We start from the raw sequence: 16837 nt of genomic DNA on the forward strand, positions 1-16837 counted from the left end.
GATACGTGCATTTATTCGTCTGTTTGTTTGTCCAATGTACGTGGCTGGGCAGACTTTGCAGGGTATTTCATAGACCCCTTGGTTTTCTAACTGGATTTTATCTTTTGGGTTTCTAAGGATATTGGCTATTTTTTGGTTGGTGCAAAAGGCTGTTTTGATATTGTGTTTATGGAGGATTTTGCTAATTTTATCTGTAGTGCCCTTGATATAAGGAAGGAGGGCCATGCCATTGTTTTCTTCTGTGTCTTGGTTTTTGGGGGGTGTTTCTTTTTGGATTAGCTTCGTAACCCTGTTTTGCTGGTATCCGTTGGCGATTAACACATTTGAGAGATTCTGTAACTCAGTTGTCAAGTGGTCTTTGTCAGCCAGGCGTTTGGTTCTGGAGATGAGAGTCTTGGCTACGGAGTTTATTTGTGCAGGGTGGTGGTGTGATTGTGCATGTAAGTAGCGGTTGGTGTGTGTTTTTTCCGGTAGATAGTGTGTCCTAGGGAGCCATCAGGTTTTTTGTAGATTAGGACGTCAAGGAAGGGAAGTTGGTTGTTGGCTTCTATTTCCATAGTGAATTGTATTTTGGGGTGTAGGCTGTTGAGATGTGTGAGGAAGCTATCTAGTTTTTCCTTCCCGTGTGGCCAAATTACAAAGGTGTCGTCAACATATCTGAGCCAAAGTTTGGGTTTGTGTTCTGACTTGTCTAAAGCATTGGTTTCAAAGTGTTCCATGTACAGATTTGCGATGACCGGTGAGAGGGGTGATCCCATAGGTGCTCCTTCTATCTGTTTGTATCTTTGTCCATTGTGGATGAAGTACGTGTTGGTTAGGCAGTGGTTGGTCAGGTCCAGGATGTATTCGGGGGGATTGTATTTGTTTTGAATGGCTGTCAAGGCTTCATTAATGGGCACTTGTGTGAAGAGAGATACAACATCGAAGCTCACAAGTAGGTCATCGGGATGTAGGTTTTGCTTCTTTATTGTTTCTATGAACTGGAAGGAGTTTGTAACGTGTGAAGCGATAGATTCTGCATAGGGCTGAAGTTGCTTAGCGAGAAATTTAGCGAGATTTTGTAGAGGTGAGCCTATGGAGCTGACTATTGGTCTGAGTGGTGTTCCTTCTTTGTGTATCTTGGGGAGACCGTAGAGTTTGGGGCATCTGGATGATTTTTCTCTGGGGATGATTCTTAGCTGGATTTCTTCACTGATAGGAGAGGCTTTTATTTTGGATTTGGTGGTTTTTTCCAGATAGGTGGTGGGATCTGTTTTTATAGGTTGGTAGGTAGGGTCTTGGAGTAGATTTGATAGTTTTGCTTGGTAGTCCGATGTGTTCATCACAACAGTGGCATTACCTTTGTCTGCTGGGAGAATGATTATGTTGTTGTCTTTCCTCAGGTTGGTGAGTGCTTTCTGTTCTTCTTTGTGTAAATTGCTTCTGGGTGGTTTGCTGGAGCAGAGGATGTTGGTGACTTCAAGTCTGATTTTATTGGCTTCATCTGGGTTGATTTTGGTTAGGCTAGCTTCGACTCCGCATATGATGTTTTCCGTGGGGATGCGTCTCGGGGCGACTGCAAAGTTGAAACCTTTGGAGAGTACTTTGGTTTCAGTTGAGGTGAGGATCCTGTCTGATATGTTATGTACTGTTTGTTTCATGGGTTGTTGTGGAGGGTGGCTGGGCTTCTGGCGTTTCTCTAGTTTGTGGAGTTTGTTGGTGTGTGTGTCTGTCTTATGTGCGGACTCCGTTTCAGCTCTCCAAACGGCTAGTTGTTTGCATTTGTCCCAGAGTGCAGGGTGGATTTTGTTACAAAGTTTGAGGTGAAGAGTGAGCAGATCTTTGTTGGTTTGGTTTAGTAGGTATCTTTTCTTATGTAGTTCGTTTCTGATTAGGGATAGTTCAGTTCGTTTCAGGATCCTTTCGGTAGCTGGGGTTTTAGAGTGGAATTTAAGTTGGAAGCATGTGGGAATTAAGTTGTTGTCTCGGCAGTTGCGTAGGAACAAGAGATCACATAAGATGGTGGCTCTTCGGATTTCTAGTTTCTCGTAGGTTCTTGTCAGCTGGAAGGTTTCCTCCCCGTAGAGGTGAGATATTTGCTTTGAACTTAGGAACTTCCTCTCTGCCCAGAACGTTGGAGGCTATACACCACACCCCCTCAACAGTATTTATAGGAACTCAAACACTGAGATCCTGCTCTGTTCTAGTAACAAGAAGCCGAAAGCACCAGCCTGAAGATGACGAGTGAGACCTCGTCGAAACGTCGCCTAGACACCCCAACTCTTACACGGGAAGACACCCGAAGACACCAAAACCTACATTCCTGTACCCGTGAAAATCTACGAAAGCAAATATCTCACCTCTACGGGGAGGAAACCTTCCAGCTGACAAGAACCTACGAGAAACTAGAAATCCGAAGAGCCACCATCTTATGTGATCTCTTGTTCCTACGCAACTGCCGAGACAACAACTTAATTCCCACATGCTTCCAACTTAAATTCCACTCTAAAACCCCAGCTACCGAAAGGATCCTGAAACGAACTGAACTATCCCTAATCAGAAACGAACTACATAAGAAAAGATACCTACTAAACCAAACCAACAAAGATCTGCTCACTCTTCACCTCAAACTCTGTAACAAAATCCACCCTGCACTCTGGGACAAATGCAAACAACTAGCCGTTTGGAGAGCTGAAACAGAGTCCTCACATAAGACAGACATACACACCAACAAACTCCACAAACTAGAGAAACGCCAGAAGCCCAGCCACCCTCCACAACAACCCATGAAACAAACAGTACATAACATATCAGACAGGATCCTCACCTCAACTGAAACCAAAGTACTCTCCAAAGGTTTCAACTTTGCAGTCGCCCCGAGACGCATCCCCACGGAAAACATCATATGCGGAGTCGAAGCTAGCCTAACCAAAATCAACCCAGATGAAGCCAATAAAATCAGACTTGAAGTCACCAACATCCTCTGCTCCAGCAAACCACCCAGAAGCAATTTACACAAAGAAGAACAGAAAGCACTCACCAACCTGAGGAAAGACAACAACATAATCATTCTCCCAGCAGACAAAGGTAATGCCACTGTTGTGATGAACACATCGGACTACCAAGCAAAACTATCAAATCTACTCCAAGACCCTACCTACCAACCTATAAAAACAGATCCCACCACCTATCTGGAAAAAACCACCAAATCCAAAATAAAAGCCTCTCCTATCAGTGAAGAAATCCAGCTAAGAATCATCCCCAGAGAAAAATCATCCAGATGCCCCAAACTCTACGGTCTCCCCAAGATACACAAAGAAGGAACACCACTCAGACCAATAGTCAGCTCCATAGGCTCACCTCTACAAAATCTCGCTAAATTTCTCGCTAAGCAACTTCAGCCCTATGCAGAATCTATCGCTTCACACGTTACAAACTCCTTCCAGTTCATAGAAACAATAAAGAAGCAAAACCTACATCCCGATGACCTACTTGTGAGCTTCGATGTTGTATCTCTCTTCACACAAGTGCCCATTAATGAAGCCTTGACAGCCATTCAAAACAAATACAATCCCCCCGAATACATCCTGGACCTGACCAACCACTGCCTAACCAACACGTACTTCATCCACAATGGACAAAGATACAAACAGATAGAAGGAGCACCTATGGGATCACCCCTCTCACCGGTCATCGCAAATCTGTACATGGAACACTTTGAAACCAATGCTTTAGACAAGTCAGAACACAAACCCAAACTTTGGCTCAGATATGTTGACGACACCTTTGTAATTTGGCCACACGGGAAGGAAAAACTAGATAGCTTCCTCACACATCTCAACAGCCTACACCCCAAAATACAATTCACTATGGAAATAGAAGCCAACAACCAACTTCCCTTCCTTGACGTCCTAATCTACAAAAAACCTGATGGCTCCCTAGGACACACTATCTACCGGAAAAAAACACACACCAACCGCTACTTACATGCACAATCACACCACCACCCTGCACAAATAAACTCCGTAGCCAAGACTCTCATCTCCAGAACCAAACGCCTGGCTGACAAAGACCACTTGACAACTGAGTTACAGAATCTCTCAAATGTGTTAATCGCCAACGGATACCAGCAAAACAGGGTTACGAAGCTAATCCAAAAAGAAACACCCCCCAAAAACCAAGACACAGAAGAAAACAATGGCATGGCCCTCCTTCCTTATATCAAGGGCACTACAGATAAAATTAGCAAAATCCTCCATAAACACAATATCAAAACAGCCTTTTGCACCAACCAAAAAATAGCCAATATCCTCAGAAACCCAAAAGATAAAATCCAGTTAGAAAACCAAGGGGTCTATGAAATACCCTGCAAAGTCTGCCCAGCCACGTACATTGGACAAACAAACAGACGAATAAATGCACGTATCGCAGAACACAAGAATGCCGTCAAAAAAGAAGAAAAAACTTCCTCTCTTTACCAACACATGAAAGAAACAGGACACGAAATTAATTTTGCAGATTCCAAATTGCTCTTTAACATGGAACATCACCACAAGAGAATAATCATGGAAGCCATCGAGATAGAGAAACACCCTCACAACATGAACAAGCGTGACGACACGTCCCGCCTGCCAGACATCTGGAAATTAGCCCTCCCCACAAAAACCGACACCAGAACCAGAGGCACACAGAACGCCATCTCCAATCAACCACACCAGACCCAAACCCAGACCCTCTCCACAGATAAATTACAGACACCATCCAGTAGCCAAACCATAGTGGCACCTCCGGATGCTGCACCCCCCTGCAATCCCTACACAGATCTGGCTGGCACAGGGCACAAAACCACAGCTCGCCCCTATACACGAAGCCAAGCCAGAGCACAACTAAGTGCAGTACAGCCATCTTCTCAGAAAAACTCTTTACAAGGTCAAGAGGTCAAGACACGAAAGCTTTAGCAACTAATCCACACCTAATGACCCTCCTAAGTGGTACTCAGAATATCACTCAAGTAATCACTCAAGATATCCCTCAAGTAATTAATGAACAAAAGAAGAAAAGGCACATTAACCTAGGAACTTCCTCTCTGCCCAGAACGTTGGAGGCTATACACCACACCCCCTCAACAGTATTTATAGGAACTCAAACACTGAGATCCTGCTCTGTTCTAGTAACAAGAAGCCGAAAGCACCAGCCTGAAGATGACGAGTGAGACCTCGTCGAAACGTCGCCTAGACACCCCAACTCTTACACGGGAAGACACCCGAAGACACCAAAACCTACATTCCTGTACCCGTGAAAATCTACGAAAGCAAATATATATATATATATATATATATATATATATATATATATATATATATATATATATATATATATATATATATATATATCCCTATCTCTTGTCTAACAAATATAATCTTGGAAAATGAGAGTAAATGGTTGGTGGGTTTTCCTCTCTGAAGGGGCCAAGAGTTAGAAGAAAGACTGCTGTCAATGTTTAGTTATGCTTTAGTTGTTTGTTTTTTATTCACTTGAAAATACATACGAAAAGTAGTATCAAATATTTGAGTTTATACCATTTTATTTGTTTTCGCACAGAGAAAAAGTAGTTTGCATATTTGCTCAGCAATCTAGTGAATGATCTCAGATTATACACACATGTACCATTCAACCCAGTGAGGATAATGCCTATTGCTCTGTTAAGACAATGTGCTCACATATATCTGGGACTCTGTCAGAATTTTCACTACCCATTCCACCAAGAAAACACAAGCAGAGCAAAGTTTGAAGGAAAATCTAATTAAAAACCCTTAAATGCATAGCCACATGTTTATTATAGGTTAATTAAAAACTTAACTGCATTATATAACAATGTGATGCCATACTATACCTGAAAGGCTAGTTCAAATACAGACAGTAAAGTACAACTGTTTGCTCACAGAAGACACACAAGTTGTGTTACTATACAGCAACTATTAATTTCATTGCCTGCTGAACCCAAACTAATGTTAAAGCTGCATTACTTCCAAGGTTACATGGGGCCTAGAACATGGAGGTAGTCTCTGTTATATATCCTTTGATCCATAGTAGGCTACCTTGGCTGTAGGTTCTAGTACAAACTTGTAATAGTTTTAACGTATACTAAGTGACTCAATAGCCATTTCCTGGTCAGGGTAAATCGCTCAATAGGACTTATCCAGTACATGCAAGAAAACAGTGAGTACAGCTGGTTTCCAAATAAGGGAAGGGTGGGGTTATACTGAATAACACATGAAGAGCTACCAGGGGGTCAAGAAACTATTGAATAATAAAATGCACTTTTATTGAAACATGCTGCACTGTGTAGGAACAGGAGACCCACATGAAAGCCACTGCAGGTTTTCAGCTTGAGTATTACCTATCTCCAGATTACAGGCTGGACTGGGCTACACTACACCTGGGCCTACATGGTAGGAAGAAAGAACACACCTTGCCTACCAACCTTCCTAGGGTACTGGCCCCACCTCCACTGTCATCAGATGCACAAGTGAGAAAACTATTCAAGAGTTAATAGGACCTTTGTGCATAAAATCCAACTCATTGAGTCTCATTCTGCATGGCCGATATTTCAAGTAAAATCAGTGGCGTAGCGTGGGGGGTGCAAGGGGGGCCGGCCGCACCGGGCGCAACATCTGGGGGGGCGCGCTCGCTGCCTCCGGAGTCGCCGAAGAGCCTCGGGCGCAGGCTGTAGCAGAGCCCCATGTCTCGCGGAACCGACGAGCTGTGTGCGCGTCCAGGCTGAAGGCGTCCGGCAGGCAGCGGCTCTCAGCGCTTGTCGCGGTCCCCGCGCGTCAGGGCCGTGGAGGACGCGCCAGGCAGCCCCGCCTCCGCCGCTGCTGCTGCTGCAGCTGCTGGGCCAAGTTGCATTTTCCTCGCCTCTCTGCCCCCCTCCTCCTCCGGGCAAGCGGCGTCGTTTGGGCGGCAGCGCCAGCGGCAACTCGCCTCAGATCACCTGACGCGGCAGGTTAGGGGTTAGGGGGGGCGCAAATTACTTGCCTTGCCCCGGGTGCTGACAACTCACGCTACGCCGCTGAGTAAAATCCAGGAATGAACTGCGACAAGCATCCTAAGACGGCAGGGTTGTCAGACTCTCATACGCCACCAGCTATATGGGATGGATATGAAAAGAAGGCACCATCCAATCTGACCCTAAATCAGATACTTATGATTATAACTAGAAGAGGCTTTCACATAGCTTCCATAATCCAACCTTCTCTAAACCTCCACAATGATTCGGCTTTCACAGGCAATGGTCGCCTATTTATCTTTTTTTAAAAAACAACAACAACCGAACAGTATAGGTGGGATTCAGTCTCATGAATTCTTGTGGAAATCTTATTTCTTGTGCAGTGTAAATGGAGAAGTACTATTTTGTAAATTCGGTTCCTAAATGAAAGCAAAACGAAAACCCAAACCAAGAACATAAATATTTTTCCGCAGTTAAGGGTAACGATCCACCAATAATGCAGCCAGTTCACAACCATTCATCTCAATGTCTGCACAATGAAGGATCAGCAACAGCTTAACCCTTTCCTTATGTCCAGACGAGAATCCTTCTTTTTATTCACTTTGCAGGTCGGTTGTGAGACAGAATTAAAGCAAAGTAGCTAAAAATTTTTATACAGCACACTCTCTAAAGAGCAACCAGAGAATAAATGGGGTGTGTGTGCAGGGAAGAGACACAGATAAACAATCTAATAGTGAAATTCTGACAGGTCTGATGCAATAAAAGTTATCATTGGCAGGCACTGCTACCAGCGAGAAGTCCATAAAAATGCATTGCACTTAAGTGTAATGCGTATCAGGTAGAGCAGTACTGCTTGGAATCAAATATTTGGAGTGCAGTATACTTAAGATAAAAAAGGCATTTATGGCCCGCACTATCTCCTTGAAACTTCCAGTCTGCTATACTGACAAATGTACAAATCAGGTGCCAGGAGAACAGTGCCAAGAAAACGCTCTGGATTAATGGCCTTTACTATTAAGACTGTATTTAATATTTTGGACTGTGTCTTTCAGCTCAAAAGAGATTCACAATTCGCATCCACAGTTGAGAGCCTAAGTTGCTTAAGACCTAGTAGTCAGAGACATCTTGTTGGAAAGCATATTGTGACCAGAAGGCTGAACAAACCAAAGCTGTCACCAACCAACTATAGCAATCCCCTCTTCTTGGGCGGTCATCTTCTCTCTTACTTTTAGTGGTCTGTATTTAAAAAATACAGCATGTAAAAAGCAGTTCAAGAACAAAAGATTCTACTGTATTTCCCAGAGGCAATTTAAGTTATAAGTATATTCTGATGGGTGAACTAGAGGAACAGAAAGCAACTGCTAACACATTTCATTTTCAACCAGTAAGCGAAAATGTGGATCACAGTAGCAGTAAGTCTTCAGAGAATTCAAACATCACAAGAAGATAGTCTTGAATCCAAAGATACATGGAGGGGTACTGCTGGTTTTCTCCCACATATCTGTCCCTGCAAAGGTATACCTGACCCTCATCAGGGGCTCCTTGCAGAGGCTACAGCATCTCCCCACCTACTCAATGAGCAGAAGTATCTTCCACTCAAAGAGTACATCGTAGGTTCTTTGGATCCAAGCCAGATACTGGATCAGACCAAAGTCAATATTCTTTATCCACTCAGTGGCCAGCCAAATATCTCTGAAAGCTTACAAGCAAGATATGAAGGCTAAGGCTACCCCCACCTAACTATCAGACTATACCGGCTGTGTTCAGACATCATATTAAACTATGGTTTAGTAAGACATGAATAACCAGGAAGATGAGTTAAAAATCTTTTCCTTCCATTTTTAATTAACCACAGCCTGGAATTTCATCTAGACCCAGAGCTCTAGTTAACATTAACTACATTTAACATAAATAAGCCGGCTTAAACCCCCGCCCCCGAAAACTCATGATTTTAAACTGGTTGGCTGGAAACTAACCATTGTTAATGTTATCCACAGTTTGTCAGGGTTGGAAGGCATGACAAATCAGTTAGCTAAAAAGGTGGATGCGAAAGTTTCAGAACTCTTCTTCCTGGCTAGAAGTACATAAGCCAAGGAGGAGGACAGGCTTGTTCAAAGTTCATCAAACCGAAGCTTTGTGTACGTCCAAATGCAGTCACTATCTCTGAACATGAGGATTCCATCATTTAACTATCAAAAACAGTCCCCTATACAGCTGATAAAAACTAATACCCATCACATCCTGTGGTAATGAGTCCTATAAGTTAATCAGGCATTTTATGAAGTACAGTGGTACCTCGGGTTAAGAACTTAATTCGTTCTGGAGGTCCGTTCTTAACCTGAAACTGGTCTTAACCTGAGGTACCACTTTAGCTAATGGGGCCTCCCGCTGCCGCCACGCGATTTCTGTTCTCATCCTGAAGCAAAGTTCTTAACCCGAGGTACTATTTCTGGGTTAGGGGAGTCTGTATCATGAAGCGTCTGTAACCTGAAGCGTCTATAACCCGAGGTACCACTGTACTTATTTTTCTCTACCTTGAATGACTGTGTATGGCTTGCAACAGATGACTTTAGGTTCTCAGAGAGAATCATTTTGGTCTATTCTTTCTCAGTAACTCCAGAGCCCTCAAAAACCTGCTCTGGGGGGGGGGGTGTTGGGGGACCCCATCTGGATCATTGGGAGGTTGGGGGAGTTGCAGAAGCATAAAATTGCTTCCACCCCCTTCCTTCAGTGGGAGCCTTTGCCCTGTGAATTTCTGGAAAGATATTTACTGAGAACTTTTGTACATGCCTCAGGCACCACACTACTAGGCTTTAGTAGATGCCTCACTTCAGAGAAGAGATTTCTCAGTAATTTTGTGCAGTCCTTTCCCCTGTCCGCAATTCTTCTCCTCGGGCCTTTGCGAATCGTAGCTGTCATCCTCTGTGATTCTCATATGCCCCTGTCCTGTTCCAGTGTTGCCAATCCTTCTTTCTCAGTGCGTCCTCCTTCCCACACCAATTCACCAGTGGAAGCCCCAGTGGTTCCATCACACCATTTCCCCCCAATCAGACTACAAGATGATGTACCAGAAAGGCTTGGCTTGGACTATGCACACCATAGTCCCTCTTCCCTGTGGGCGATTTCTGGAATAGCCAAGCCCAGCCCCACCAAACTAAGAATAACCTGCAAACAGAGGACTGGATCCAGAGATCCTGTGTGTGGCGTTCTACTCAAAGAACGCAGGCACTGTTTGTCTATTCTCTCTTCTCCTGCACCCCCATGTGCCCTGTAAACCTGACCCTTGAAAGTCAGAGAACCCTCTTAAACAGCATGGGAAGTTGCATAGGAAGTGGTTGGTGAAATCAATAAAAACTGCCTCCCCTCCCACGTCTGTGAGCCTTTGATGAATCACCACCAGTTCTTCCATAAATTGAAGCCTTTCAAATTGTGGAATGGTTGCTCTGAATCCAGGTCTAGCTATATCCCGGCGCCACTGCCCCATAGGATCCTGTGACAAACTTGTTCACTTCTAGGCCTCATAAAATTAATGTGAAATATTCATAATGCATTAATGATGAGTGCCCTATCCATCCCATTTCACACTGGAATGGAGGGAATCGCAGGCAAATAGGCCCCCCTCTTCAGTAAAGCAACATGGGGGGGGAGGGGGGAGAGAATGACAAATGCCTTTACCTTGCTGATTCACATTTATACCATGATCTCCTCTAAAACCCAAGTCTCTCGCAACAGCACTTGAACCTAAGCTCCTTCCTCATGTAATGTATTTATACATTCGTTTTTACACATACAATTGTGTTTTTTTCGTCCCCTTCATCTCGGTCTGTATTAACACTTATCTGTGTTAAATGTCATTTTAATCCCTTAAAATTTCCCACCTCAACTTCCCATCTCGGATTTTAATCTTAGTTTCCTGTGTGACCAAGGTTTCTGTTTCCCCTATATTTTTCTTATCACCTTTCTCTAATTACCTCATGCGTTATTATTCTGAACAGTGGCTTAGAAAAGAATAGGACATCTGCTTTTTATATTATTCTTATTTCACTACAGTGTGGCAACAATAATTTCCTAGGGTGGTTTTCAGCACAAGGAAGTTTTCTCTGAAGAAGTTAAAACCTTAAAACAGGAAAGCAATTCCATTTTTCCCGGCCTTGAGGAGAAAGGGGTGATTGGGTATCTGCCGACAAATCCTTTTATAAAATAATGTGGACTTACTTGAGCCAATGCAGCATCGCGCTCTTCTATCACTGCATTCATTTCTTCAGCTATTATTTTCTTTTTCCGTTCCTGGGTCCTGTATATTCGATCGACAATTTCAGCTCCACTCCTCCATATCGCCATCCCGGTGTCTGCATTGTTTATTCTGTTCAGTAATTCCTGTAATGTCTACCAACAGCATTTTATGTTAGTCAGACATGAAGTTTTAATATATTTTATTTAATATGGGGTTTTAATTAATAGGCACATGTGAATTGTAAATTGACTGAGTGAAGTTATTGAATTTTCATACTGCAGCAAAGATGTACATTATTAGTGTGTCAATTCTTCTTCCCCCCCACATCTTAGTTCCTGAAACCCACTCAATTGAACTTAAGCCTCTAAGATATAAGACTGACATCAAGAAATCTCCTCAGAGAATGGCTTACCATGTCATTTTCTTCAGGGTTAATATTTTCTAGCCTAGGAAAAAGGGACACAGAAAGCCTGATCAGTAGCATTTCCTTAGTGCAGCAAAATGAGTTCGCTTTTTTAAATCTTTAGAACCTCAAGTAATTTCATTCTACTAGTCTTTAGAGTCAACCACGACATGGAACATATTAAAGTGCCACCGGCTCGATTCCATCTTTCAATAATACTCCATATCTTCAGGTACCGACTTCAGAATGTTAAGTTATTAATGTTTACTGCTATATATGACTACAAGGATCAATTGTTCATATGTGCTTAGATGAAGAAAGTTCCCCAGCGACAGGAGCACAGATGCTCTTATTTATTTATTTATTTATTTATTTCTGGGCCAGCAACTTTCACCAGAAATTTATATATTTTAATTTTGCTTAATGCAACCCCCAAATAATAATAATAATAATAATAATAATAATAATAATAATAATAATAAAGAAAGCAAACACCAACACTCCAATCCTAAACATATTTACTTAGAAGTAAGTCTCACTGCCTTTAATCGCACTTACTTCCAAGTAGGTTTGTGTAGGATTGCAGCCCAAAGCGATGGAAAGGAGGATGAGGTTGCCTTGCTATGTTTTCTGCTTCTCAGCAGGTCAGAAAATAAGAAATTTATTTTTAAAACTCTTTCAGCCCAGCTGAAATGTGTGTGTAAAGCTAAGCCATTAAAGGTCTCCGTCCATCAACTCTTGAACAGCCCCACTTTTACCGAAAAATTGTTGTTAGTAGATTTACAACTCTGTCAAGACCATTCTGCATAGCTGCAGACAGAAAACTAATGAGTTTGCATTAACTGGATCCCACCCCATTTTAACAAGACAAATGCTGGAAGTAAGTCATAACACAGTTAAACAGGTTATACAAGACTGACTCTCTCTCTCTCTCTCTCCACATTGTTAATTTGATTGAACCAGCTTTTCACACAACGTAATGAACCCACTTTTTAAAAAAGAGGGAGAAATATAAATAACCTCTAAAAATCAATGTACATGTGTTACCAGGATAGTTGGAAAAAAAGAAAAGAAAAAAGCTAATGTACAAAAAGTTTGCAGTTTGCCCCTTTATCTGCCTCTGAAGAGGATCTTTGAATGCTATATGGGCTCCTGTTAGCAGGGGAGGGGGTGAGTAATCAAGATCGGCTGGCTGCTGTTTGGACAATAATAAGTATAGCTACATGGACAACTTTGACAAGAATGTTTCTGGACACTGTTTGAAAGGCTGATGGAAAGGTGAATTTGAGTTCCTAACTTTTCACATTTTCCGTCCAATTTCTGATTGATTTTGGAGCCGGAACACGTTTAGCAGAAATGATAGCAGGAGCCAATACAAAGCTGTGGTTGTATAACCACTAACAGGAACTATACTGATGGTTGATGTACTACCTGCAACAGCCCCATCTTTTGCATTTTGTTTATGCAGTAGAACAAAACAAGCACAGAGCATCATATCCAACTAAGTCATACACTGAGTAAACCCACTGAAATAAATTGACGTAAGTTAGGCCCTTAAGTTCACCGGTAGCAGTGGATTTTTGAAGCATGACTCAGTTGTGTATGGTCCAGAGAAATAATTCTATTTTAAAGTAATATAAGAAATGCGTTTGCAATGCAGCAGGTGCAGGGACAAGAGGGATACATGCTTTGATAACTACTCCTTAATAAGCATGTGGGTTTTGCTTTTTCCTGATGAAAATCATCTACTGGCCTTAAAGGTTTGATTGATTTTCTATATAGGGAAACTTCAGACCGACAGCCATGTAGCCCAAGCACTGGACCCTTGCATGAAATGTCACACTTCCTTGATTTATTGCTGAATAAAATCAATACTGGACTTTTCTCTCTATATCCATGGTGATTCACCTTGTTTTCTGTCTCGGGAGCAAAACTGTGACCTGAAATCAATAATAAAAACTGTGACAAAAAAAGCCAATGGCCTGTTCAAGACTATCTCCCAGTGTGGCAAAAAATAAAACTCTCGTTGATGCGCTAACAACAGGCGCACCCAACTTTTAAGAGAGCCGGTGGGGCACTTCACAAGCTGCTTCTGCTCCAACCCCCACAAGGGCCTCTGAGTTGCTACCTCACTACTCTAGGAAACCTGTCATATGGTTGCCAAGAAACCAACAAGTACTTCCTCCTGCCTCCCAGATACAGGATTCAGGGTTGGATACAACTAACAAGTTTCTCAGAGCTTTCCTCTTGTGCAATGAGTCCTACCCTCCCCAACTCTGCCCTGATATTGCGGGGGGAGGGGGGAGACGTCAGGAGACTCCCCAGTACAGCATGTGTGTGTGTGTGTGTGTGTGTCGTTCTGTCTTGTTAGCCAAAATGCTTGCCTTGACTGAATTATTACCTTATTGTGATGCTGAATTTCTCCCTAGTTTGTATCAAGGAACAGATATACCAGGCATAGGCAAACTCAGTCTTCCAGATGTTTTGGGACTACAACTCCCATCATCCCTAGCTAACAGGACCAGGGGTCAGGGATGATGGGAATTGTAGTCTCAAAACATCTGCAGGGCCAAGTTTGCCTAGGCCTGAGATAAACCGTATTTTCCCGTGTATAAGATGCCCCCATGTATAAGACGCCCCTACTTTTGGGGACCCCAAATTTAGAAAATGGGCATATGCACTATCATGTATAAGACGCCCCCAGATTTTTAACCTTATTTCAAAGTAAAAAAAACCCCTAGTCTTATACATGGAAAAGTACGGTATATAGCACTAATGAAGACTTGGTGGGCTAGTAATAAAGTATAAGACTATAACTGTAGTAAGTCGACAATCTTTGCTGACAAGACCTGCGGTGGCCAAGGATAAGAAGCTGAAGAAGTAGATGCGGGATGGGGAGAGTGAAAAAGAGTGCATTCCAGCATGCATGTTTGTCACGTGGAAAAAAGGAGTCAGATCCAGCAGAGTTCTTGCCCAAGACATTTGATCAAATAGCGGTAAGTTTTACATATGGCGGCCAATTATGTACGTACGTTTCAAAAGATCGTTCCAAGAGTTTCATTCGTTTACAGGCATCCTCCCTCTCTTCGTTGGGAAGCTTCAGCCTAGCCATGGCAGCCTCATCACGCTCTCGCTGCGCACAATGAATCTCTTCTACTAGAGCTACAATAAAGCAAGAGTTTTAAACGTGTAAGTAGGACAGAAACAAACATGCAGGTTTTACCTTTTTGTTTGTGTGTGTGTCCTGTGATTCCTTGAACATACTGAAAGCAATGTGCATTTTTCACTAATTTAGAGCAAGCTTGTAACCATCCAGATTAATGGCTTTTCACTCCACACAGCTAAATCCAGTGCTTTCCCCTCCTAAAAAAATGTTTAGGGGAAGATACTCTCATTTTCCTACTCATATTGAAATACTGCCCCTCAATGAGGTCAAACTTAGATTCACAAAATGTTTAGGGGTATGTGTACCCCTGCGTCCCCCCAGAAAAAAGGAATGGCTAAATATGGTGCCTAATCTAATCTAATCTAATCTAATCTATCTATCTAATTTATTTGCTTATTTATTTCAACAATTCATACACCTTTTAATTACATCTGTCTCTAAGCAGTGTATAAGTAACTCAGTAAAAAAAGATAAAAGTAAGTTAAAACTATGGGATCAGAATTCAGTGAAAATGCCTTGCTAAAATAAAATTTAAAAAGTATTCAGTTGGTGCAGGATGTTCAACAGGGAAGGGGGTGCCCTTCTGACCCACAACTGGAACGGATTTCCATAAATTCCCAAACGTTAGTCTGGACAAAATTTTATTTTCCAAATTATTTTTTCTAACCCGTGGACACAATTCAGAGAGTCTAGGCTACTGGCCTTCATCTGTCTGATCTAAGGTGAGTTGAAGCAGTAGCACTACCAACCATACAAATACATTTGTTTCATTTCATTTCATAAAAGTTTGTACGCTGCTTGTTTGCAAAAAGCCTCCAAGCGAATGAAACAATAACATCACCAGCGAAAAGAGTCAAAAGCAACTGTTTAAAACATTTAACAAAAAATAAATAAATTAAAATGCACAATGAAGCAAAATCAGATTAAAATACACACTGACATTCTACACATCTGGGCAGGCAAACAAAAAGCGTTTCTGGCAGGCGGCAAAAAGAATACAGTGAAGCTGCCTGCCTTATGTCAACAGGCAGAGAGTTGTAAAATGTAGGTGCTGCCACATTAAAGATCAATTTCTTACAAATGTGGAAGGGCTAGGATATGGCACCTAGTTCTTCAGATCAAAGTGGTTGAGAGGGCATACATGGGGTAAGGCGGTTTCATAGGTAAACTGGTTTCAAGTTGCTAAGGGCTTTATATATGATTAAAAAAAATTAAGATATGGGTTCCCAAATGAATGTTTGAGTTAACAGTGTGTCCCAGATCTGAAAAGGCTAGAGAGGACTGAGACACCCAAATGAAGTGTGTTAATTTTTTTAAGCCCATGCTGCATCCTCCTTGCTGTCAAACGAGACATGTCACTGCTACCAACACCTCTCTCTCTAGCCCCGTCACTTATTTCTGGTAACAACAAGATGATGCCTTCTGTGAGCTCATTGCACTTTCTCTACACCTGTTGCACTTCTATGGGCTGATTTTGGAGGTGTGAACAGTAAACATGATGGTATAGTTACAGGTTGGTAGCCGTGTTGGTCTGCCATAGTTGAAACAAAATTAAAAAATTCCTTCCAATAGCACCTTAAAGGTAAAGGGACCCCTGACCATTAGGTCCAGTCGTGGCCGACTCTGGGGTTGGGACGCTCATCTCACTTTACTGGCCGAGGGAGCCGGCGTACAGCTTCCAGCTTCCATGTGGCCAGCATGACTAAGCCACTTTTGGCAAACCAGAGCAGCGCATTGAAATGCCGTTTACCTTCCCGCCAGGGCGGTACCTATTTATCTACTTGTACTTTGATGTGCTTTCGAATTGCTAGGTTGGCAGGAGCAGGGACCGAGCTACGGGACCCCATCATGGGGATTCGAACCACCAACAAGTCCTAGGCTCTGTGGTTTAACCCACAGCGCCACCGCACGCACATGAAAGCTCATACCAATAAGAAACTTAGTTGGTCTCTAAGGTGCCACTGGAAGGATTTTTTTTTATGATGGTATAATACTATATTGCAGGGGTCAGCAAACTTTTTCAGCAGGGGGCTGGTCCACTGTCCC

General features: G+C 42.6%; 1 protein-coding gene across 3 annotated transcripts in view; it reads right to left on the reverse strand.

The window, feature by feature from the left end:
• The window catches only part of MIPOL1 (mirror-image polydactyly 1), a 212581-nt gene that overhangs the window by 127714 nt on the left and 68030 nt on the right, over nucleotides 1-16837 (reverse strand). For all 3 annotated transcript variants that reach the window (XM_081209231.1, XM_081209232.1, XM_081209233.1), the window contains exons 6-8: nucleotides 14658-14787; nucleotides 11635-11668; nucleotides 11204-11374 (exon numbers count right to left, since the gene is read on the reverse strand). In XM_081209231.1, the coding sequence (XP_081065357.1) occupies nucleotides 11204-11374; nucleotides 11635-11668; nucleotides 14658-14787 (335 nt within the window). The remainder of the gene's footprint in view (nucleotides 1-11203; nucleotides 11375-11634; nucleotides 11669-14657; nucleotides 14788-16837) is intronic.

The sequence above is a fragment of the Podarcis bocagei genome, assembly GCF_964188305.1.
Source record: "Podarcis bocagei genome assembly, chromosome: 1".
NCBI classification, from domain to species: Eukaryota; Metazoa; Chordata; class Lepidosauria; order Squamata; family Lacertidae; genus Podarcis; species Podarcis bocagei.